The sequence below is a fragment of the Sander lucioperca genome, chromosome 8 (assembly GCF_008315115.2).
Source record: "Sander lucioperca isolate FBNREF2018 chromosome 8, SLUC_FBN_1.2, whole genome shotgun sequence".
NCBI lineage: Eukaryota > Metazoa > Chordata > Actinopteri > Perciformes > Percidae > Sander > Sander lucioperca.
Window position 1 is genome coordinate 20,573,893 of NC_050180.1, and position 25,527 is coordinate 20,599,419.

Below are 25,527 nucleotides of genomic sequence, written 5' to 3' on the forward strand. Positions count from 1 at the left end.
GATTGTAGGAAGAAGAACAACAAAAACAACAGCTGTACTTCCAGCCTCTAAATACAGGAATACACAAATATATTATATATATCATATTTGGAACTTGGGAAGAACTAAAAAAAAAACCATTCTTGCAGAACAATGAATAATTCCTCTAGATTACCGACTGCAAGCCAAATGTACGCTTGGTCTCTTTTTCTATTTATTCATAACTTATTTCTTTCTGCTTTGCAAAGTCTAGAAACAAGTCATAAAAGTCCCCAAGTAAATAAACTTGGTGAATGGAAGATGGTGACTGTAGAAGCACTATGTTCTGAATGGTAAACTATTCTGCCACCTGTCTTGCCAGAAATGGTTACCTTCATTTCCATGACAATAGAGTGGAAGATATATGGAAGAGGAATATAATGTTATTTTAGAGAATATATGGCTGAACATCAGATAAAATATCAAAAGGTACTTAACATTCAATATCATACAAGCATTCAAATGGTGTGTGCGACTATATTCCATCTCACAGCTTTTTAAGTAAGTGTACCTGATGTGGTATCTCCTGTGTCCTAGATGTGAGGCCCAGTAGCCAGTTTTCCAGAAGCGATAGCCTTCCATCTCTCTGCGGCTATCACAAAATGGTGTGTAGCCATAAGGAGCACCCTCCAGTTCGAAATCCCTCAAATCCTTCAGATCAGCCCGAACTATCTGAGAGAAAGAGCGAGAACATTGGTAAGTACGGAGAGGACTGACACCACTTCAGCGATGTTGCCATCCAATCTTCACGCTGGCGCTGGGACTGATATATATATATATATATATATATATAGATGAGTCTCTCACTTTCAGACACACACTTACACATAGCTCTTTCCTATGTGACTTCAATTTGCGCCTTACCTGATCGGCATCCACAAAGATGATCTTGTCCACAGCCAGGGGGAAGAGAACATCCAGGAAGAGGATCTTGTATCCCCAGATAATGCGCTGCTTCTCAGTCTGCTGGTGGAGCCAACGGGGCCACTTGTACTGTACCAATTCAAACTGAAAGCCATACGACTCTGCCATGTGAGAGATGGTCTCCTAACCACGCCAAAAAAAAACACCAGGGGTTAAATAAATGAAATAGAAGAGCACATTTTTGGAGTAACTAAACATTTAAGAATTATGCAAAGTTCTATTAGCAGTAAGGTGGGGAGCCTCAGATACATCAATAAGAAGAGAGAGTACTACACTGTGGGATATTAGCAGTGGTGTACTGTGGTCATAGGCACAAGGTTTCATTACAGACACTTATCAATAGCTGTTGATGCAACTACAGTATCTCACAAACCAAATTAGTAGAACATGTATATTCCATAAAGTGACAGAAAACACATTGCCTAGTAGAAAACGGATAATGCTGGTTAGTTTGTGTGGTCTTGCTGAGGGCCAGCCATTGATAAGCGGCTGTGTTACAAGGACAAAAAGGCAGATAAGGCAGAGTAATTCCATTAGAGATACAGTTTTCGGAGATACTGGCACTCTTGCCATAAAAAAAAGCAAAATCAGAATGCAGGGCTGAAGCTAACAGTAGTTTTTCTGAAATTCATAGTGCAAGACATTCGGACATACTATATAAATAACTGTTTTTGCATCTCAACATGTGTCACAGAATGTAGATTCTCCTCTATAGAAAATATGAGATTAAACACAGACCATTACAAAGAAGAGAACAACCCACATATACTTCCATTGCTTCGTATAAATAAAGCTCTGAAGAACTGTCATCAAGTTATTTTGAACAAGCAGGAAAAAATAATGCTTTTATGGAGTCATGAAGTGAAGGAAGTACCTTGAAAGATGGGGAGAGGTAATTCTTGAGGAACCAGAACTTGACAGGTGTTTTTGTATGCCGAAGGACAGACAGCATCATTATTCTGAAATAGACAGAAAGAGTAACATAACATGTAGGGCCTAAAAAAGTAAGTGTGTGAGTGTGTGTGAACTGAAAGTGACCCACCTCAGAAAGCGCTCATACAGATGGCCTGAGGCCACAGAAAATATGTTTAGAACATCCTCTTTCTTCTTCTCTCCATCATCTTTCTTGGAGCCACCACCGGTGATGCTGTAAATAAGACCATAATACATAATATAGAGTTTTTTTCATACAGTGACAGTAAATTGGAACTAAGCCAGTAGCCACCATGCTTTTGTTTTAGAACAATAACAATAACAGCCAGCAGAAAACATCTTCAAACAAACCATGCAATACTGTGTAGCAAACATGAAATGAAACAATGATAAAGGAAAGCCATGATTGTGACGTGATTTTAACAGCAGTTCAGTTCTCCTGCTGGAACTCCTCTAGAGACCTTAAATAATGAATGACTTGGAACAGACACAGTTAAAGCAGCTGTAACATTTTTAACCACTTGTTATTCTTAAATTCTCACATAGCTTATAGAGAGCCCATAATATGAAGAAAAAAAATCTAAAATTATGAATTTGTATCAAATCACTTCACAGCTAACCAGAGATGCACTGTTAAGTTTTAAGTGGGAGCCTTATGTCGTGGACATCTACGCTTTTGGTAACAGTAGAGGTGAAATCATCATCAGAAACACACCAGGCACCATTTTGTGACTCAAGCTGTAGAGCTCAAAGTGCAGTCAAATGTAGAGGTGCAAAGATGAATCGATTAGTTGTCAACTATTAAATTAATCGCCAACTATTTTGATAATCAATTAATCGTTTGAGTCATTTTTTTATTAGAAAAAATAAAATTTCTCTGATTCCAGCTTGTTAAATGTGAATATCTTCTAGTTTCTTCTCTCCTCTGTAACAGTAAACTTAATATCTTTGAGTTTTGGACAAAACAAGACATTTGAGGACGTCATCTTAGGCTTTGGGAAACACTGATCCACATTTTTCACCATGTTTTGACATTTTTATAGATGAAACAACTAATCGATTAATCGAGAAAATAATCGACAGATTAATCGACTATGAAAATAATCGTTAGTTGCAGCCCTAGTCAAATGCACGATCCACAGTGTGCAATTTTGCCATACACTTTCATTAGCTGAATGCATGTGTTGCACCAGGAGTGCATGGGGTTGCAAAAATGCATTGTTATATAATACAGTTAATTGTGTTAGGGGTTGGTACCAATCATGCCCAATCACAATAGCTTCTCTCATCCCCTTTAAAAACAGTGCTCCTCCGACCATGGCGTGTGTTTGGATAATTATTTTCTTTGTTTAATTCGTTTATCAAGCTAAAATGCCAAATTGCTACCTCCTGTTTCTCAAATGGGCAGACAGGCAAGGAAAACATTTAAAAATCCTTAGGGGGAAAACAGCCAAAAGCATCACTTCACACAACTTGCCTGCTAAAAGACAGCGCCCATCAAATCAGTCCATTAACTTCCAGACTGAATTAAACTATCAATGAGATTTATGTAAGTAAGTGTTAGCAACAACTTAATCAACATTAGAAAATCTAGGTCACCAAACTAGATTCATTAAAATGTTTTATGTTAAGATACCACCACAGACGACACTAACATCTAAAGGACACTCTTTACACCCTGACCGCTATTGGAGAGCCGTGGCTCAAGATGCAAGGCAGACAAAAATCTGGACCTGGGCTGGAGGGTTAGATGTGTCTGTAGTCAAACTGTGTGCCCTTGTCTGTAACAGACTGCTGATGAGGGAAGAAGTGTCTCTCCCACACTCAATCACAACCACAGCCTCAGCCCCGAGGCCACAGGAAGACACCAGTGAGTGAGAGAGAGGTGGGAAGGGAGACAGGGCATACTGTTTGTCTCTACATGTCCTCCAAAACCAACTTTGACACACGCACAAGAGACTGGCTGGCATGTAAGTCACATCCATATAACACAAACTCAATGATGGCCAAGGATGCTGCACACGTTTTTTTGTTGTTTTTTTACCATTTCATGGTCATTTGTTGTCTGTCCTTCTGAAAACATTTTGTGCATTTCTTTACCTTCACACACCAAAGCACTGCTCTCTCTAGTTGAGTCACCACACATCTGTAGGGTCTGTGGATCCCAACTGCCTGGCATGACTAAGCCAGCCATTATGAAGCACTACAGTGGGCCCCCCCTTCATTCTCAAACATCTGTGTCGAGATCATCCAAAGACATAAACAGGATGTGTGCCAATGAACGGACAAAAAGACAGTTGACATATGTACTGTAAAGCATGACTCTAATTTGCGTTTTAGTTTTCCATGTTTTTCAGTATTTATAGGGCTATTTGCTTGCTGTTTGCCTGGGTGTGGGTCCCTCACAGACAGTCTCAAAATCAAATCCCAAACCATTCAAGACTATGACAAAGCAAAAAAAGACCACCAGGGTGAACACAAAGTCTGGGTACTGCACTGGTCATGGCATCCAGTCTACAGTGTAAAGATGTAAAAACAAAAACAAAGTTGAGTCATAAAGACAGGTCATGAATTGTTAAGTCATACAGGGTTTGAGTTATTGCTGGTTACTATTTTGTAGGCAAAGTTTTAATATTTTGCCAAGAAAGCAAAAGGGAAACATGTCCAACAACGATAAACAGCTACACTGCATGTACATAAAAAAACAAGCTCAACCCTTTTTTCCTTTCCCACACTGTAACCACCAACACAACTACATACCTTACACTTTACCCACACGGCACACCATGACAGACAAAACCACAACCAGTTTCTCTAACATGGAAAGCATTCTCACAAGCAAAGCACAAAAAGAAAAAAAATTCACAAAACTAGGATGGAGAGAATGTTAGAAGGAAAGCAAGGAAACCTTGACCTTGATTTTGACTCAGGCTCATTATTACTCTACAGAGATAACATTCTCAGTTACACTTTACTTGAAGGTATCTACATAAGAGTGACATGACACTGTCATATACATATAAACAAGTCATAAACGTTTATGACATAACGCTTCTGTCATTAAGTGTCATTCGGTTTTTGTCATGACGGGTTAGGGTTCGAGTTACGCTTAGGGTTCATGTGTCATGGCAGTGTCATGTCACTCTTATGTAGATACCTTCAAGTAAAGTGTTACCAAATTATCTTTAAAGATGAGAGAATTTGTAACAACTCTGTTATTTATTGACTGATGCATGGACCCACCTCCCTAATACTTCAGATGTCTTAGATCAATACATGGCCTTCAGTCCCGCCCTTACAACGAATCCCTCAAAGCATTCTGAAGTTACAAATGAAGTAATGGGAATAAAAACATCTTTACTCTGGAACCTACAATATTTTGTAAGATCACTGGTCTACACAATGTTAAATAGTCAGACCCTTTTACTTTTGCAAACCTGGCGCTATGATTATGTTGTGCAGTCATCTTAAAATGTATTTTTCTGAAACTATCATTACGAGGCTTGTGAAAAACCCATCTGTTCCATCAATGAGAAAACTATTATGTTCTTCTCTGGGGTTTAGCTGACAAACAAGCAAATGCTGTATCTTTTCAACATTTTGTGTCATCTGTTACTCAGACTAAATTGTATTTGGTGGTTTTTAGTCTTTTTTTTTTAGGCTTTTGTCTTTTAATAGTCATCATTTCCAACTTTCACTGGATGTTAGGATGGAGTGGGAAAGTTATTGTTCTGTAAGTTGGACAGAGTATATTTAATATGGAACTATGCAGTTTTTTTTAGCTTAATTTACCTTAACTGAACAGCTTTGGAGTCATTGGAATGGTTAAATGACTTTTTTCGGGTTGAATGGTGGTCGTCTCGCTCCCCCCTAGCGCATGTGAGCGGAAAAAACACTTTTCACCACTCAATTGCTTCACGGCACATAAGCACATAAGCCCATTCAGGAACCGGCTAACAAGGTAGCGATGGAGTTTTTCACACTATCGTCATGGCTGAGCCGGCAAAAAAGAAGCAGAAAGCTAGGAAAGCATTGTCGGAGAAATAGAGAAAGAGGAAATGGCAGACTGACCGAGCGAGGAGTCAGACACCAGTAAACATCGGACCTGCGTTTTCAGAATGGCGAGAACTGAGACAAACAGAAGCCTGCAAATCTGATGCTGACCTGGCGTTCTTGCTGTTGCATTTGTTAAGTATCTTTGGGATAAACTCTGTTTAATCTTTGTATTTCTTGTTATTGTGACCTCAGGCTGTTTGCTATTGTCTGTAAATGTTTTTATTATGATCGCTGTCTGTTACGAGCTTACTAGGGGAGCGTGTCTATGTTCCCCGGGTCCTATGTTCCCTGGGTCCTATGTTCCCCTCTTTGTATGATACTGGGGTACATAGGACCCTTTTTCAAAAAAAGGGTCCTATGGTCTGTTACTTTTTCCACCATTACTGCCAAATTCCATGGCTAACCCTAACCCTAACGTAAAGATTGATAGATTGCGGGGAACATAGGACCCTTTTCCAGAAAAAGGGTCCTATGCTCCCCGGTATGTATTGCTATAGGGGAACATAGGACCCTTTTTGTGAAAAACGGGGAAAATAGGACCTTTTTTCTAAAAAAGGGTCCTATGTTACCCGAGCGGGGAACAAAGGACCCGGGGAACATAGGGATGACCCCCTTACGAGCTAGCTTACTAGCTGTCTACCTCGGTGGACATGGCTCCGTGCGTTCGCCGGCTTCTATGAAAACAAATGCACATGACCAGAGGGAGAAGATGGGAGGGGGGGGGAGTCGCCAACGAGTTTTTACGACAATGTTGCTAAATATCTATTCCGAAGCTGTAGGGGGAGCTCTATAGAGAAACCTGCGAGCAAAAAGCGAGAAAACAGCGAAGAAATTGCCAAAACTGCATAGCGCCCCTTTAAGGACAGTGTGAGATGTACTGTATGGTTAGACTTTTTTGCTCAACATGATGAGTGGCTTCTAAGTCTTGAGATGTACCCTTGTTTTGAAAGAAGAATGCGTTTGGAATCACGCCAAAATAAAAGTTCTCTCCTCTCTCCAAATGCAGTCAAATTTAAATACATTTTAGATCTGATACATCACAGGTACTTAATGAGCAGTTGTCTCTTGAAACCATCTCATTCAACCTTATTTTTAACCTTTTGATGTTACAAGTATTTTCATTACTCGAATGTAAGCGTACCATGGGAAATGGTTTTAAGATTAGAATTTAATTATAAATCTATTCATCCATCTATCCACTTTCAGCTTTTTATTTTTCCTTAGTCATGGCAGAGGCAGGTTATATAGGGTAGCCCAAAAGTCGTTCTCCCCAACAACGTCCTAAGAGCTCCTAATAACAGATGCCAAGGCCAGGAGGGATTTGTAATCCCTTCAATTTGTTCGGGGTCTGCCTTGGGGCGTCCTCCCAGTTGGACAAGCCTGGTATACCTTTACAGAAAGCATCTTGATCAGACAGCCAAACCATCTGAATGAACTCCTTTCAAATTGAAGGAGCAGAGATTCTACTCCGAGCTCCTCAGCCCATCCCTAAGCGTGAGCCCACAAAGAACGCACTTGATCTATTGCCGAGAACACAACTCTTCCTGCAATTACACAAGGACTGAATGGCTTGTAGCAATGGCCAGCCACACCAAATATTACCAGACACCCCGATTTACACATAAACCTTCCAATGCCCCTAAATTACATGTAGACCAACTGTACTCCCAAGACCTCTCTAAAATCATAGCAGGAGTACAGAGCTGGTCCATCTTACATGACCAGGACTGAGTCTTCACTGTTCCTATTAAATGTGAGGTTCAACAATTAGTTTCCAGCACCTTGGCATTACTGGGGAGTCGTATTCTGCGTTGACACAAGCATAAATGTAGCTAATTCATATTCCTTTCTGCTTTAGTTCTTAGTCTAGTCTTAGTCTTAGTCTCTAGTTTTTCCTTTCCCACAACACAGGTGACAATCTACGTTCCAAGAACCAGTTTTTGTAGCCAGGGAAACGCACACTAAGGCCCCCACCTTTACCTGTTGCCTTCAGCAACACATGACGGCCGACGATAAATTCAAGAGCACAGTTCTTTCAGAAATTTGAATTCACACTACAGCCGAACTTAGCCCCGCCCACAACATTTGAGGTCGGGAGGTTCGGTCTGGACTTGATGTATATTTGGGCTGGTAAGTTGATGTACCCCAAAAAAAATTATCCGCTAAAATATAGAAGTTTCTTTCGCCATGCAAAGTATATGGGAAAAGTCTTTCTGGGCCAGAGGGGTGCAGTTCCACCATTGACTCAAGGTGGGCTAAGCCCATGGTTGCTTTAAGACATGGTGCTGTTCCTCGGGGGTTGGTCGAAGTCTGCCTTTGACTATCCGTTGCTCTGATTGGTTGTAGGTCTATCCAATTGAGTGAAGAGGCATTTTTTTCCCTGGTTCAGTTGAAACACGCCCCATAATCACAGCCCAATGGAGCAGTATCAGGTAATATTCTGACTAGAATCTGAGTATGACGACGTCAGACTACAAAAATTTATGAATATAAGCAAGTAAAACCTGAAAATGTAAATATCATATTTAAAACACAGCTCTACATTTATACCATATCCTCTCTAAGTCATTCTCATTCATTTCAATCTTAGGAGAGTAGTGCAGCATTTAAAAAGCAACAATTAACCACTGCATGCTAATGAATATGAAGAAGTTTTAGGTGTTAAATAATGGGTTGCAGCAGCACTGCCTACCTTTTCTCAAAAGTGCTCCAAACACTTCACACAGCAAGCATTAAGTGAGAAGACAGGAACACACAGTTAGGAAGTGTTGGAGGAAAACACACAAATGCACGCGTGCACACGCACACACACACACACACACACACACACACACACACACACACACACACACACACACACACACACACACACACACACATACCTACAGAAGCACATATTTTTTGCAAGACTAGATCTTACAGCATAATATTGCAGTCTTGGTCGAGGGGAGGAATAAGATTTCCTGAAACCACAATGTATAATTGACAGACACATCAGCAAACCCACCAATCAATGAGCTCAAAGTTGTTACTGCCCATCAGCTGGTGGAGGGTTTTAAAAGTTTTAGCTATATGTGAGAATTGATTACACACCTTGCTATGGAGTCCCATAAGCCTTTGCTTTCACTATTTTCACTTAAAAGATCTTCATTAATCTTCTCTGCCTTTTTCTGCACCTATAACGAGAAAGGAGACACAACACAATGATTGTATCAGTGATTTCATTATAAACTGTGTAAAATTATTCCAGCAGCCTCAATGTGTGACCGGCTGAAGAGCATTTTACTGTAAGCTGAATAATGTCCGGTCCCATGAGAAATCTAATATCATTTACAAATGTCAAAGAAACACACTCACTCTGACTTTGATGATCTTACTGTGGAAACTGTTCAGCACAACAATGACATCACCAGCATCTGCAGGGGAATCGGTTCCATCATGCCTGAAAACATGGATAAAGAGTAAGAAAGTGATTACTGTCACCGAGTGGAATTCAATGATTGCGAAATCTGGACAATGGATATGCAGCTAGTTAGTCTAACACTAGTCTTGCTTGCCAGACCTATCTCCACGCGCTGCGGAGTAAGGTCTGGCTTCATACATTCCTGGATAGGATCAATTTCTTTCGCATTTCTTCAAATCACTCACAACCATCTTGGGTGGCGCTAAGCTTCTGTCACAGCAACAGTGTATCTGCAAATTGGTCTCGGGAAGAAACTTGTTTTGATGGAAAATTTGCACCCCGCAAAAGAAAACGCCACATAAAATATTAAATCAAGTTAACTGTTCACCCAATACAGCAACGTGAGCAATTTAAATTAGCTGGATACATTGTTAAACGTAATTTGTTCTTATCAGTGTATTGCCGTGTGTATTTTGTCCATAGCAAATCCCCACCAATAGGTCCCAAAATGTCCCGGTTAGAGAGTATATGCCGTAAACATATTCTTTGTCAATTTTAACAATCATTCCCCGAAAGAACCAAGTGGGCCTGCCTTGTTGCACGATCCAAATTTTTGTTTTTTGTTGAGGTTTTCCAAAACCAACGGAGTTTTGCAAGGCAAGGTACATCCGGCGGAAGATCAGGCGGCATGGATGTTTTGGCGATTATCGGGTAAATGAATTGTCGTCGATCCAGACTAGTCTAACACAGGTGAAGCCACATTTGGAGACTGAAACTTATCAACAGACGGAAGTGAAAATTGCATAATTTTAAAATGATCGCAATTCAACTCCAATGGGATACTCAAAAACATGTAATACAGTATACCCTAATCATCTTTAATTCCTCATTGATCATGACCATTTTCAGCATTCTACACATTTTAGTACTGCCTAGATGATTCAGCCTTATTAATATGTAAGATAGACACAAAGAGAGGTATTGATTAGACCATAGTCTTCATACTGAATCCAAATATAAAGGCTAAGCCACAGACATGACTTATGTGAGACAAAATCATTTCTAGTTCTTGAAGAATCTTTAGAAATCTTTTGAACAATAAATCAGTAGTAGATTAAATCAAGCAAATTAATTGGCCATGGATAGCGATCAGTACTGTCTGCATAAAGGTCAATGGACTGTACTATCAAACATCATATAACTTTAAGTTATTACTTTAAATTAAATTAATACTTTAAATTTAATTTAATTTACAAGTTATATTTTCTATTAATAAAAGAAAGAAAAAAAAATCTTTGGAAATCATTCTTGGTAATGACTTCACATGCCAAAGGCAGACAGCATTTAGCAGTGGTAGTAGGGATCAGAACAATTAGCTTCTAAAAACAACCAATGCTGATATTTACATGTTTTGTATGTTTTTAGACATTTCAATGTGACTACCTAACTGCAGTATTTAAATTAGTCATTGTTTGTTGCTGCAAATAATTATATTACCACTTTTTGTATAATGTTTATAAATGACATAGGCACTTACAGTACTACTTAACCAATCAGTCGGTCTTAGATTAATGGTGTACTTGAGTGAAACACATTTGTTGTGTCAGTGATGAGGTTGGTTCAAATGTTTTAGCCATGGCAACACTACAAGTAAAACATGTACAGTAAAGGCTCCTCTCATGAAGGAGACAACTGCAGCTAATGGACAGACCACTGACAGACATTAAGAGCATGCACTTAAAAGCGGATTCTGAGAGAGCTGCCAGGGTCACACTCTGATCATATTCATTACCCTCCATCATCATTAAGAATCACCTTCCCATTGTTTTATCCACCACTACTTCCCAGCCATGCTGTATGTATACTGGTAGACTTAAAAGTCTGTACGGTATTGATTGCATAACACTGGCCTTTCACTGTAATTGTTTTAGGACTGATTTGCCCAGTGGACAATGTGTTTTGGCAGGCAGGATCTGCAGGGTCTCATGGTGAAACCCCAGAGAACAAACTTCAGAAAGAGATGAGCAATAGGCTATGATGCACAGTAAGCCATTATGACCCCAGTGCTTACTAAAGTTAAAAAAAACTAACCTTATCACTATGATAAATGCTCCCTCCTCATTGGGCCCAAAGTGCTGCTTGTGTTTTGCCCCCTCTGCTGTCACTGATGCAACTCAGCCTGTAGGGCTTGTGTTAGAAAGCACCAGAGATCAATCTGTAGCCCTGCTCTGAGGAGAGGAGAGCTGGCCATCTCATTCATCGCTGTCAAGGCGAGATGCGGTGGCAGCACAGGGTGGAAGAGGAAAATGCAGGCTCTGGGAATGGAGAGCGCAGACACTCCCACTAGACTCCGATCGGCCACCTAACCAGAGCAGAGTGCCGCTAACCACAAGAATAATGACACTGCCAAGGTGAAAAATGACATCACCTCTTAGCGTCACCTGGAGGATTGGGAAATAAATCTTGGTTGTCTGATATGATTCCAGAGGAACCAAGGGCTGTATGTGTCCTAAATATTATGTGAGGATAGCCAGAGAGGACAATATCTGTGATTGTAGGGACATCTAGTGTAATGCACTACAGCTGACCGTGCAGACTCACAAACATGGTTGGGATCTGAGCAATTATACCGTAAGTTCCCGATAGTGAGGGAATATCATGTATTTGTTATGTTACAGAGAAATTATATGATGAGCTATGAATTCCTTTGAAAAAGGAGAATTTGATTTGTTTTACATCAAAGGAGGAATATAATAAATAAAGTAAAACAGTATATTTTAATTAAAGTAAAAGTGCAGAATTAAAAAAGAAAAATTGTATTTTGTTCAAAAATGCATCAAAGCAACCAAAGCACAATACTGTTCTATTTGTCCGAGGAAATTAGACAACGCCTACGTACTCTGTCTAGTATATTCAGCCTTTGACACCTACGCCGTCCTAACTAAAACACATTCTGCTGTGGATATTTTGCTGTCTGAGGTAGATGGCATGGCAGGTGACCAGCTGAATCATCCCTCCACTCTGTCTTCTCTTTAATAGCACCCCTCTCCTCCTACTTGTCTCTCTTCCCTCTGTAGTGAGCAGAATTCCCTGCACTCATCAAAACCTTGAGCTGCTACGGTGTCAGCAGCTCTCTATGTTACCATAGTGATAGGTTTCATAGCTACCGGTATGAAATGGAGAGGTAGCTGAAAACAACCTTCATGCTGAGCTACTGATGAAGTCGCCTAATTAGCATCATTACCTAACTTTTTTTTTCTTGAAAATACATTAATGTCTGTAAGGAATGACATGGCAAAAACAAAAATGGTAATAAAAATACCATGAAGACACTGGTGAATACTCACGTGAGAATCTGATAGATATCCTCTGATCTCCCTTTACGTAACCTCAGGATCCAGGCACCAGGATTGGCTTTCAGCTGGAAATATCCCTGTTGTGGTTGAAGCAGCAGAAGTCTGAGTATTTATTGTAAGCATTAAATTCACACTTGTTATCACAGTTTCTGTTCCAAACTTACTACAGTAGTTAACTACTATGATATCCATGTCATACTGTATATCTAACACAGTGCAAGAAAACTGTCTTAGTAACTCTGGTAGGGTTGAGTAGAGAAGGCGACTAACCAGGTTAGCCATGACAATAGTGTCATACATCAGCGGGTCCCGACTCATGCCCAGGGTAAACTGCAGTCCACGGGGAGGCTGGCCGGTTGACAGGTCAAAGCAGTGGCCCTCCAGCAAGAGGTGCTCCAGCTCATACTCTGCTGTCACAACCCCGCTCACCTGGAGTGAAACCACACATTACAGAAGACACTGGGGGAATGATTAATAAAATGCACCATGGCTCTATTTGGGAAAGAGGTGAGCATGATTGCTGGTAGCAATGACTAAGGAGCAGGATACCTCCTGCAGGTGGATGTTATCCAAGTCATGGGGGCTGCGGACAGCCTGCACCATCCAGCTCTCTGGTGTGATCATATTAAGGGTGAGAAGGGGAGATTCTGGGAGCTCCATGAAGCGGGCAACTGGTCCTGGAGACACTGTGTCGTTGGCCAAGAAATTCACATCAGACTCCAAGACAAAGCGGTAAAAGCTGTAAAGACAGACAAACAGAGATGATCAAAATGTAAGTGCTTGACCTGCACATAACTGCAATTAACATCATATCTAACAATATGGTAGAAAATTGAAAGCCCTAAAATGGTGGATATCCTGCAGGACGTTTTACTACCAGACTGAGTCAACAATTCCATCCAACAAACGCACTGTCCTCTTTAGCAAGCACTAAAATGATGACATGTTGTGCAATAGCCTCCTTTCTAGGACGGGGGAGGTGGGCTCTGTTGTGACTGCTGGGAATCTAATACTATTACTGCCAGTGTCCCTGCTCTGCCAATAACAGTAATATATGCGGTAGTCTTTGCACCAGAAATGTTTCCTTTCTTCGGTATTACTCTTAGAGTTGTCACAGAGGCTATCATCGGGCTAATCTTTACGCTAATTGCTTTTCTCCAGTGTGCCCTCAGACACAGAGGAGTCAGAATCAGTGAGTGTAGATAAGATGGCAGATGATAAACACTACCAATGCTAATTTATTTTATTTTGAATGTCTTCTTATTTTCAAAAGTAGACCATCATATTTGTTATTTACAGGGAGATTTGTTAAAAAGTTAACTGCCGTCACAGCAGCCATGTTTCTGTGGACCAGGACAGAGCAGTTACAGAGGGGGAAGTTATAACTTATGGTGACTCAACTTATCTGCTGTTCTAAACTAGAAGTCATCCCCTCATGATAAGGATCTTTATGATTAGATACAAAAAATAGAACAAAGCTGCATTGTCCCATTTTCCCAATGATTTTTTTTTTTTTAGGCCCCAAGCACTGACCAGCAGTCGGTTGGCGAAGGCCCTATTGAAATTGATAGGATTATTAATTCTGCCAAATGAATCACAAAACGCGTTAAACACGCATCAGCACTGGTAAGAAATTTGCTATTTTATACCCCCCTACAATATTTGAACAAAGTACGCGCAGTACGTTTCATTACATTACATTTTTGTCATTTAAAAAGGTCATCAATTCCCCAAGGAGGAAGGCTTTTAGAGTTCCTAATCTTAATCAACATCAGTGACTTACTATATTGCCAGTTGTTCACAATTTTAGCTTTTAAGAGTCTATCCTCTGCCCAGGTACTGACATTTCAGTGGTTGAATGTGAGGAGAGTACTTTAAGAAAGCAAACAGCAACAAAAACATTTCTGTTACAAGTAACATTAAATTACAAGTAACATTAAATGTTTCTGCATTGTGATATACTGGACAAGTGGAGCTGCTAGTAACAGCTTGACTGCAGTCATCCAGCCCATCGATCTCTCATGTGAATATATTATTATGCAGCTATTTGTGACAATTACAGGCAATTGTCACTCAGGAGGACAGGAAGTGTGATGGGTGGGGGGGGGGGGGGGGGGGGGGGGAGACTTGTGAGTGAATTGTGTGGTCTCTGACAGAAGTCAATAAAGGTCACAGAGTAAACTGTCCCTCCAAAGTAAGGGTAAACTTCCTGTAAATGTTCTTTAATTTGGTATTAAAAAAAAAAACAACGTTAGAGCTATTTCAGTATACTACCACTACAAATTACTCAACCCATTATGGAACAAATTAAAAAAGAAAACACCCCAGATTACATAATGACTAACATTCACTCAGCAGTGTGAATGTTAATGTGGGCAATTTAAACCTTTCATTTGTTTTTGTTTTTTATGATTGTATTGTTTTTACTGCATATCTTGAACCGCAGCAATTCAAGCTGTAAGCAATTTGCCCAGAGATGCAAGGGGAGGCCCAAAGCAATAAGGTGGTGTTATTAAGCAGATTGCATCTGTGCAGTGTAATCTTACAAAGGGAAGGAGCGAGGCAGAGATGCTAAATCTGCAGTGGTCAGAGGATACACAAACACGTCAAACAGGAAAATGTAATTACTGTTGGAGCTGGAGCTTACCTCTTGAGGGGCATCTCAGACAACTTGGCCCTGCAATTCATAAACACCTGCAGTCTCACATTGACCACTTGACTGAGCACCTGCAGGAGTCACAGAAGACTCAGTTATAGAAAACAGGAGCAAAGTAGAGCCCAGCCCAGCAGAGAGGTACAAGACACACTTCGCAGAACAAAAGGGCTGAAGGCCACTACTCTTACTACACTCATTTTTTAAGAGGTTCTCAAATGTCAAAGCACACATATCCTTAAATAAGATATTTCTTGATATACAAGTGGTCCAAAAAATAGTGGTTATTCCTTAAAGTCAGCTAAGATTCTGAAATACTGGCATCATAATTTCTACTGCATAGTGCAGTGCACTACTGAAAGGTGTATACTGCAAACAACAGCTACTGAAGGTGGCTGTCTGACTGGCTGTCTGTGAAGGCATGGTGAGTCATATTTTCATATTCATCCATTCACCAATCAAATTTTTCACCACAGCGAGCCTTCGGCAAGATGCAGCAGACAGCTAACAGGCTTCAGTGAAACTAAGCCCCCTAAGGAAACTGTTTCTAAACATTATACAGGTAAGCATACTTATTTTAGCTCATAAAGAATGGACTTTAAAAAAAAATAGAGGATAGAAGAAAGAAAAACTATATCTGAAATGTTGCACCTCGGCAAGCCTTGTGTTTCTGGACCCTTGCTTTCAGTGAGAGGGATTTTAACATGTCCCTGCTGTATTAGGAATCGATGGAGAAGAGAGAAGAAGAATCCAAAAGAAGAATACAGCTTACAATCAGTAGAGGGGACATCTTCTGTGCCTCCCTAGTGAGGGGGTCAACGATGGCCACAACATCATAGAACACCTCATTTTCACGTGGGGAGAGATGGAGCACACTGTGGAGGAGAACAACACACCAAAGCGGATTCAGCAACACAAGGTTACACAACCCTTATTCAGCCGAACTGTAAATCAAAACATGTGCCTTTCTGCACTGCCTGAAATGACGGTGTTGCAATTTTCAGGTCCATTATAACAAAAGGAGAGTAAATACTTTTCTGTGAGACTGCAGTGCAATAAGACAGTAAACAGAGGAAAAACGTTGCCTACCTGTGGCTGTCTTTGATAAAATGGACATCCCTCCTGACTTCTCCTTTGGGGGCTGCAGTTAAGAGGGCATCAACTTTCATGACTAAGTCACTGGTTCTAAGGAAAAGGAGGGTCAGTCCATCATTTATTAATGCTATGTTTTAGGAGAGATGTCAAACAGAGCTCACATAATGTGATGTCAAGGCGTTAACAAGTAGCCTCATAAATCAATTAAGGCTACTGTACCTTCAGAGTGAGAAACTCTGAGATTTTATGCATTCCAGAACACTTATTATAGCTGAAGAGTAAAGATTGTTTTCAGAGGAAAATATGAGGACTGTTTCTTTATTAGAACCTTTTAGACAAGACTAGTGGCACAAAGAGAAAAGTGCTAACAGTATTTCACATTATAACAACTATTGCCATTATCCTCTAATGATGGGACGGCTCATATGTTTATCAAAGACAGTTAAATAAAGAGGTAGTTTCTCTCACAAACCAAGACAGAAAAGTATAAAACGTACTGCTTTGGCTTCATCCCCATCAGTTTAACTTTGGCTTTGACTTTCTCTGCAGAACTGCTCAGTGTAATCTTCTCCAGCAAGTGGAAATCCTCTACAGTGAATTCTTCCTGCTCTTCAAATGGACCGAGGATCTAACATGAAGACAGTAATGCAGTCAGAACACAACTTTTCCAATTCTTATCTCAGCATGTTATTATTTACTACGAGCCAAGGGGGTGTTAAATGTAATGTGATTTGTGCAATGTGAAGTCATGGTATTCAGTGACTGACGGCGCCTGTGTTTTCCTCCTTTCTATTTTGGGAGTCTTGCCACTGCAGCAGAGGAATGTAAAATGATATTAATTGTTACTGCCATCTCATCGGCCTCTTCATCCGTGGCTGTCAGCATCACTGCTGCTGAGACATCAATCATCAGCTCCGTACATACAAACAGTCAGCACATACAGACACTCACACAGACACACACATGCACAGCGCAGTTTGTGCCACCTGTGACCATTGAGAACCATCCATGCTGATTTGACAGTACTTAGGAAGCACTCTGAAAACACAAGAGGGAGAATCCTCCCAAGTGCAGCAGCTTAGAGGATCCTACTCCACTGTTACCAAACAATAGCAGCAACATTTAACCAATGTTTTACCTTACTGACAACTAATGTGGTCTATTCAACTTTTTATGCAGAAATTGATGGATTAATATTCTAAAATAACTGAGAAGATGATAACTGAGCTGGGGTTGAAGTCCACTCACTCTGCCGTTGCTGATCACTGCCTGATGTCCAGGGCTCAGTTTCAGGACGTCTCGACAAAACAGCTGCTGACTACGAATAAAATCCACTTCCAGTGTGTTGAACTTTTTCTCGAAGGAATCTCTGTCCATGCCCTAGAGCAGAATAACAAATGTTAGTTCAGTATGTTAGATAAATTGATTGCATTGTTGGCTCACATTTAAATTTGCAATGTACCACAAGATCCAATAGACTAGTGTAAGGACCTTTTTCTCTTTACAGCCTGTCCAAAACAAAACCTGAGTGATTCATTGGCGTGAGGAATGAGGCAAATTCAAAAAGATTATTCACAACAGCATTGATGCCTTGCATCAGCGCAATCACTACAGTTTTCAAACATGAAATATTTCAGCCAGAGGACCGAGCTGTCAGAAATGCATGTGTGAAAATGAGATTAATCAATTTGTAATTAATATAACAAACTCTTAATTAAGCCTCTGCAATTTCTGTCTGTAACACATTAGATGTGGGAGCGTGGAGGGTTTGTGGAGTCAGGTTATTAGTTTCTCCAACATCTCTCCTCAGGAGAACAGGTGAAATACCAATAATGTCAGCACAATCCAGTCAGCAAGTCTGTCTGGCAGCCAATAATAAACTTATATCCCTTGACTCTGGGTCTCAACTCACACAGCCACTTCCTACCCATCTTTCCATTGCTATTTACAGCCCATCCTCGCCCCATTGTTTAAGACTGGTATAATTGAAGGGCAGTTTGTTATGATTGGTCCCAAATGTAACCTGTGCCGTATGAGTTATTCCTGGTGGGAGCTCTCCTGTCAGCTGATTTGTTGATAAGTGCCTGAGAATTTGTTTTCTTGTGTGCAATGCTGTGTGGGTGGATACTGTGCACACTACAGCATGGAGAACACTAGTGGCTGTAGACTGCTTACAGCAGCATAGTGATGGTAAGGCTTGGCTGAACACATGTGGCTCACACAACCGTGAACATTGAGCACGAGCTGGGCTATTCATCAGGCCCTGGAGACCAGGTATCCACTAGCACTTTAAAGCTAAAAGATTCAGGGTGTGGGTCCCGCCTTGTGCTAGCCCCCTGTGACAGATCAAGTGGAACTGACAGTGATTAGACTGCTTGCCTTGGCATCCACAGGCTGTGGAGCATCATGCGTGCTCTAAATGTATTTTGTTAGCTGGTGTTCAGGAGGGGAAGGAGAAGATGGGCTCATCAATCACCGTTTTCCTTGACTGTGCACTTGAATCAGTAGCAGACAAATCTTTATAAGTGATTGTATCCAACCTTTGTTTTTCTGATTTTTGCCATTATGCTCATCAAATCTGCCAAAAACTGTTATCAATTATATCAGTGTTAAATAACATCCCTCCCATTTTTCACAGATACACCCTTCACTGACACAATCAAGGAGAGCAACCTAAAATCCCCAAATCAAACATTCAAACCCAAACTACTTAAATTCTTACTTTTAACATAGTAACACCCGCACTGTAGTCCTGTATTTCTTTTAGGGTTGAATGATGACACTATATCATGACACAATATAAATTTATCAGCTGTTAGAGATTTTATGATACTGTTTAGATTTAGGTAACTATCCCTTTAATACCTCTGGTTGTATTAGTCCATGGCAGGCAGTGTTGCAAATCAATGAGCAGGACAGTTTTATGGCAGCATTGGATATATAGGATTTTGCAGCAATGTGATGAAGTACCTCAGGTATTGTACTTCTTACACTGGTTTAGCCTAAAACAGACATTTCCATCTGGTTATTTTATGTCTAAATAGTTTATTGATTGCATTTACAGAAAATTAACTACACTACCATATATATCAATATTGTAATAAAGAATGCCACATACCATGAAAGAAGTTTTTATCCACATCACCCACCCCTAACATTTATAAATAACTGTGATGGCAATGTAAAAAATGTAAATCAATTGTTTGGAATCTGATTATCTCTGATCTGACAAAATGAAAAACAGAACTGCATCCCCTTCTTTACCTGAATTAGTAAGTCCTTCATCTTGGTCCCTTGTTGGAGGAGCTGGCTGCTCTCCTCTTTCAGGAGTTTTTGCACAAACTCTGCTGCAGCCTTATTATTCTTCTGGGTGAGGAGAGAGGCCCAGATAGCCCTGTACAGCACAGTGTTATCTTCACTGGGCTTTCCACTGGGGTTATCTATCACCCCCACACGCACTCCAGGGCTGGCCTTCTGCACACACACACACACACACACACGCACACACACACACACACACACACACACACACACACACACACACACACACACACACACACACACACACACACACACACAGACACGCAGACACACACACCACTGGTATAATTCACACAAATATCCCACATTCTCATATTTCCACAGACCGCAGGTGTCACTGACAGAGAGCACCGGGACAAGAGAGTGTTGATTGCTTGAAAGTAACAATAAAGGTTTGTCCTATTTTGCTTATTATACCAGCAAGCAGGCTTGCTGTATTACACTCTACTCATCTGTAGTGCATCAACAGTGAATATCTCATTTTAGAGACATCTGTACTGAGGATTTTTAGGAGGGCACACAAGCAGATGCAAATTCATTTACATTTTCAGAGTAAATTTACTTAATTTTAGGTCATGCAGGCCTGCCCTTATTGTTAGTCTATGGACCTGCCCTAATAATCAGTAAAAAGGTATCTCAATGTACTTCATCTCTTCTGCTTTATAATGAGGTATAGATTTACAGTTTTGTAGCTACAGCTGCACGATTAGTGTCAAAGACAGGCCAATGTGAAAAAAACGTTATTGACTGAGTCAACATTCATAACTTCTAAGAATGTAAGGCTTGTGATATATTGTCAAAAATACATTAAAAAAAATTTCACTGGTGTTGGGATTCTCGATTAATTTTACTACAATAAGATCAGTATTTATGATTTTAACGCATAATAAACAACAACACACATAAACACATGACACATATAAATACATTTGTAGATCATTCTTTTCAAAGTCTTCCCATATAGAAAGTAAATGATGGGTTGAAAGAATGAAGAGAAGTGAACAGGACAGAGAGTAGATGATACGCACCATATGTTTCAGAGCATTGAACAACAGTTTTCTTCCTGAGACCTTCTCAAAATCTCCAGCTATCCACACGGTCACAGCACTCATCCCATCCTCATCTGAGGTAGAAGAGCAACATACACACTGTATCACATGGCATTTCAATGTAAGCATTATTTTAAAATACATTCTGACCAGTTTGCCCTGCCATCCACTGCAATTTCCTGATGTTCGTACGATAAACTGGTATATAGTTAGTCACTCAGTCAGTCAGAAAAGCAGGCTGTCAGTCGGTCAGCTAGTCCACAGAGGGAGGATGGCAATCAGCCTCCTCAGCCTCACTGAGACAGCTACACTCCAGGCCTGAGCAGTGAAATGCAGCTCTGACGACCATTTAGACTGTTGGCCGAAAGCCAGTCAGCAGACCCAGCAATTATCTTGCTTGAGGCTCAGCCTGTCTGCTTTAACAAAGGTCAATTTCACACTTTCATAGATCAGTAAAGCAGTGCAGGATTCATTTTTTTCCAATGCTCATTTTACAGAAGTAAATGCAGTTGTTCCACAAGATTGGGATGCTTGGATAAGGGATTTCTATTGCAAGTCATTGTGTTACTGAAAACGAAATGGTGTGTATTCATCTGAAATTGGGTTAATTAGGAAACCAAGGCATAAAATAATAAGTGACTTCTTACCACTATTTGTAAAGTACTTCATTCTCTTAGCCATCACAGCTGTTTTGTCTCTGGAGTCATAGTATGAAAACATAGTTGCATCCTCCCAGTCATCTACAACTGCAAAGCAAGAAAGAAAAAGTAAAAAAAAGAGAGGAATATAGACAGTGAATTAATAATGGATAGTTTAAGATGAGTAGCACAGGTCACCTGGGTGAGCAGTGAAATCGAGGTACTTCCGGTCAGTGCTTAGAATAAGAGGGTTCATCCTGGGAACCACATTGGCCTGCTCCATTAGATAGTCCACCACATCTAAGCCGTCAGTCACCTGACCCTATAGGCATAGGACAAAACAGATGACAGTGAGTCCCTGAGAACACCAATTCATAAGGAAATACTGGATCTTTTGTATGCCCTATTTCTGAACTGATAACAGTGAAGTGTAAACGTGTCTAAAAAATGCAATAATGTGGAGGGCCAGGGAGGAATATTCATACACTAAACTGTAAAACTGCAAACTGCAATGTCCCGCTATCTAACAAATCTAGCAAAAATGCTGCTGCTATTGATCAATTAGCTATAATGCTTCTAATGATTTACCCCATTGTGTTAAACTCACACAGTATTGGCTCTGTTTTATTCATATACTCTGCTGCTGCAATAAACCACTATCTAATATCAAGCTTTTTGTAACCCCAGGCTAGTATGTGAAATATAACTTGTATGCATACTATAAGCATGGATGAACTGCCTTTGGTGCAATTTTCTAGGGTTTCTTTATGTCAATTTTGTCATATATGTGTATATGTATAGTAATCTAAATGTTCTACTCCTGGCCCAAAAAAGAGGTAGGTTTGGCAGGTTGAATATGAAGTGTGAGTACAGACATGTCGTACCATAAAGACAGCTCTCTGGAAGGCGGTGGTGGTGTCCATTATGCGCTGCAGGATGATGGTTTCCAGCTCGTCTGGGTCCATCTCATCAGGGCTCAGAGGGACTCCATTAAATAAAGCCAGTGGTAGGGCACCCAGGCCACTCTTTTTGTAGAAGAGAGCACCGTGCTGGAGCAAACAAGACATGGATTGAATCCTTGCTCCTAATTAATTTGTTTATTTATTTATACTGTATATTTATTATTCTTATTTCCAATAAACGGAAAGAAACGGTAGAGAGTTATTTTATCTCCTTACCTTTCTTTTGTCGTCATACTCTGATTCTACACCAAGAATCCTTTCAGCATTGGCTTTAGGGAATTTTCTCTTCAGGTAAGCAGAAATTGTATCGGCAGACAGCGTCTTCCCGGCATCTACTTTGTTGTACAACTGCAAGAGAGTGGCAAGTCAGATCAGATTTGATCACTGTCTTCAGATCTCTGCAACTGTCAATAATTCCCAACTCTATTTGAAAGAGCTAATACCAGAGGCAAAATCCCACTGATTTATCTAGTCCAATAATGTCTCAAACCATGGGAACAAACGGCACAATAAAACAACTGACTTCAGAGGCATGAAGAGATGAGCTGGTGAGAAGTGTGCTTTAATTATTCTTCAAGAAGTGCTTGCTAAAACAACAGAGATTTATACATGTGACATACTTACTGAGACCATGGACATCAGAGCCTGGGATAAATCGTACTCATCTGCAATGTAATTCAGCAGTCTGTAAAATCCAACCCCTGCATCTGAGAAGCCATCAATCTCATCCTTGGTGTTGACAACAAACACAAATCCAATTCTAAAGAAAGGGAGCAAAAACAAGTATTAAATTTGCAAGTGAAATGAGAATCACTACCTGGTTAAGATTATAAATGCCAAGAGTGGGCCATATAAACAGCTGTGGAGGCATGAGAAATAACAGCACCAACCTCAGGGGGATCTTGTGCTTGTAGAAAAGCTCTGCTAGTTTCACCAGCTCAACACTTTCTTCCCGTATTGGATCTAGGAACAGCACCTAACAACATCATGAAATCTGAATCATAATACATTTACAAATACACATTATCTGACTTGGATCATGGCTATATCAGAGTTTAGCAGATACAACAATACACCCAGTCCCAGACTATTCTGATGATCATTGAGGCTCTCTTTTGTAAGAGTGTGTCTGACTGTACTAACTGAAATGCTCTGATTTCAAACAGCCCACAATCTGACACAAAACTATTTAATCTAGTCCAGCAGAAAAGAGAGTTCAAAGTTTCAGAGTTTCACTGAAATGGCGACCTTTCTCAGTTCCATTCTCTTTATCACCACTACCCTGCATCATTTCTGGCCTTCAGGAGACTCACCAGGTTGAAGAAATTGCGTCGGATCTGCCGGATGACTCCAGGAAAAGTGGCTCTGAGGAGCTCCTGTACACCTGTTGGCCAGCTGCGGTACACTGGGTCATTCTCTATGTCATTTATCCACTGGAAAGTGCATGACAAAAAGATGGCTTGTGTGAAAATTATGATATTCATGAGTTAAAGCAACACTATGTAACTTTTCCCTCTTGTGTCCCCCTATAGGTTATCTCATTGGAACTACAGCTTGCACGGCTGTAGTTCCAATGAGTCAACCTGTAGGGGGACCGAAGAGGGAAAAGTTACATAGTGTTGCTCTAAGTACAATTAACAGAACAGCAACCCTGGGGAAGGTAGATATTAAGTCACTCAACATGGCTTAATCTGAACTCAAATGTGTTAGTAGGGACTATAAATACCTTACTCTTTTGCATTCTGTAACCTCCACCAGCAACCTCTCCCACAACTCCAAATTCCAAACTTTCATTTACAAATGTTGGGTATCCAATGCTAGAATCACTGAATTTCCAACAGCAACTACATCTTGTACTTGACATGAATGAGTGTGGTGATATGTGTATCCTGTTATTTGTCAAGAGCACTAAGGTATTGCTTTAACTAGAGTAACCTAATCAATAAACAGATAATTACATGCATGTAAATGAATAAAGCTGTTGCACGGAACATTAACATGACACACTTCTGTGTACAGAAACATGCTGGATCTGATCTACACAACATGTAATATGTACACTTGTTATAATGCTCAACTGCCCATCATCAGTAAGCTATTAGATATTACTTTTTTATGATAAATGACCATAATCATTGTTGCAAAACGATCCATCATTGCTGGCCAATCTGGCACCAACAGTGGTCTTTCTCTTTGTAACTCACGGTACAAGCCTCTCCACAGTGCAAACGTTCCCCTTCGCTGCCACAATATCATTATCTCTGTGTGTGTGTGTGTGTGTGTGTGTGTGTGTGTGTGTGTGTGTGTGTGTGAGACACACATACTACAAATACTCTCTGTATCTAGAGGGGGAGAGGCAAGCTGAAATGACAGACCTCTTGTTGAATATGAAAAGGCTTAAATTCTTAATTTCTTTGGTATTTTTATAGAACCTAGAATATTAAAATGGCCCGAGGGGCCAAAATGAAAACTTTTTTTAATTTGATAGCTTTTCTTGGCTGAATTCCCAATTATTGCCTGAATATTCTAGCAGGCTCAAGACTGTTGCAATCGCCTGATGACTGATTCACTAATTCAAACCCTGGTACACAAAGAAGAAAAACACCTGCAGTGTTGATCTGGGCCAGAATAATAATGCTTGTGGACAGGACTCACCATTATTGCTGGATGTCTGATATCTAAGGCATAGCTGTCATCCACAGCGTTCACAGGCAACCTCAGCAGCTTCCCCTGATGTTCTCCTTTTATGCCTAGGTTATGAAGCCCCTCCAAGACCCTGGCCTCTCCTCTGAGGATTTCTAAAATGCTGTAAATACAAAATCACAGGCTAGTTTTTCATACACATTAGCTGTTTGGCAGTAGGTTTGCGGTGCACCAAACTTCCTGTGGAGAGCCACTGGCAGACCACTGCTCCTTCCTGCTGGGTTCCTACCTGAAAGGGTTGTGAATGTCCAGATCAATGTGCAGTCCGTTGATGAAGAGCTCCCCGTCTCCTGGGTGAACACCAATGGTCTCACTGAGACGCTGAAAGAACGAGCTCAAAGTATTAGCCGAATGCCAAAACCCCTAAATGAGCGATTCTACCTTTAAAGGTCTGATCTTTCGACAAGAAAAGATGT

General features: G+C 40.5%; 1 protein-coding gene across 3 annotated transcripts in view; it reads right to left on the reverse strand.

The window, feature by feature from the left end:
• uggt2 (UDP-glucose glycoprotein glucosyltransferase 2) overlaps positions 1-25,527 on the reverse strand; it is a 38,177-nt gene that overhangs the window by 4,044 nt on the left and 8,606 nt on the right. The window contains exons 12-37 of one of the 3 annotated variants that reach the window (XM_036003951.1): positions 25,341-25,432; positions 25,064-25,214; positions 23,722-23,841; positions 23,299-23,384; positions 23,033-23,168; positions 22,625-22,756; positions 22,331-22,495; positions 21,645-21,768; positions 21,456-21,554; positions 20,788-20,882; positions 19,703-19,912; positions 17,687-17,818; positions 16,936-17,066; positions 16,433-16,528; positions 16,116-16,218; positions 15,338-15,417; positions 13,240-13,429; positions 12,961-13,119; positions 12,682-12,767; positions 9,289-9,373; positions 9,025-9,107; positions 8,814-8,894; positions 1,985-2,089; positions 1,817-1,901; positions 883-1,065; positions 530-690 (exon numbers count right to left, since the gene is read on the reverse strand). In XM_036003951.1, coding sequence (XP_035859844.1) covers positions 530-690; positions 883-1,065; positions 1,817-1,901; positions 1,985-2,089; positions 8,814-8,894; positions 9,025-9,107; positions 9,289-9,373; positions 12,682-12,767; positions 12,961-13,119; positions 13,240-13,429; positions 15,338-15,417; positions 16,116-16,218; positions 16,433-16,528; positions 16,936-17,066; positions 17,687-17,818; positions 19,703-19,912; positions 20,788-20,882; positions 21,456-21,554; positions 21,645-21,768; positions 22,331-22,495; positions 22,625-22,756; positions 23,033-23,168; positions 23,299-23,384; positions 23,722-23,841; positions 25,064-25,214; positions 25,341-25,432 — 3,170 coding nt within the window. Of the gene's footprint in view, positions 1-529; positions 691-882; positions 1,066-1,816; positions 1,902-1,984; positions 2,090-8,623; positions 8,648-8,813; positions 8,895-9,024; positions 9,108-9,288; positions 9,374-12,681; positions 12,768-12,960; positions 13,120-13,239; positions 13,430-15,337; positions 15,418-16,115; positions 16,219-16,432; positions 16,529-16,935; positions 17,067-17,686; positions 17,819-19,702; positions 19,913-20,787; positions 20,883-21,455; positions 21,555-21,644; positions 21,769-22,330; positions 22,496-22,624; positions 22,757-23,032; positions 23,169-23,298; positions 23,385-23,721; positions 23,842-25,063; positions 25,215-25,340; positions 25,433-25,527 lie in introns of all 3 variants that reach the window. The other 2 variants (XM_036003952.1, XM_031296650.2) reach the window with 2 other exon arrangements.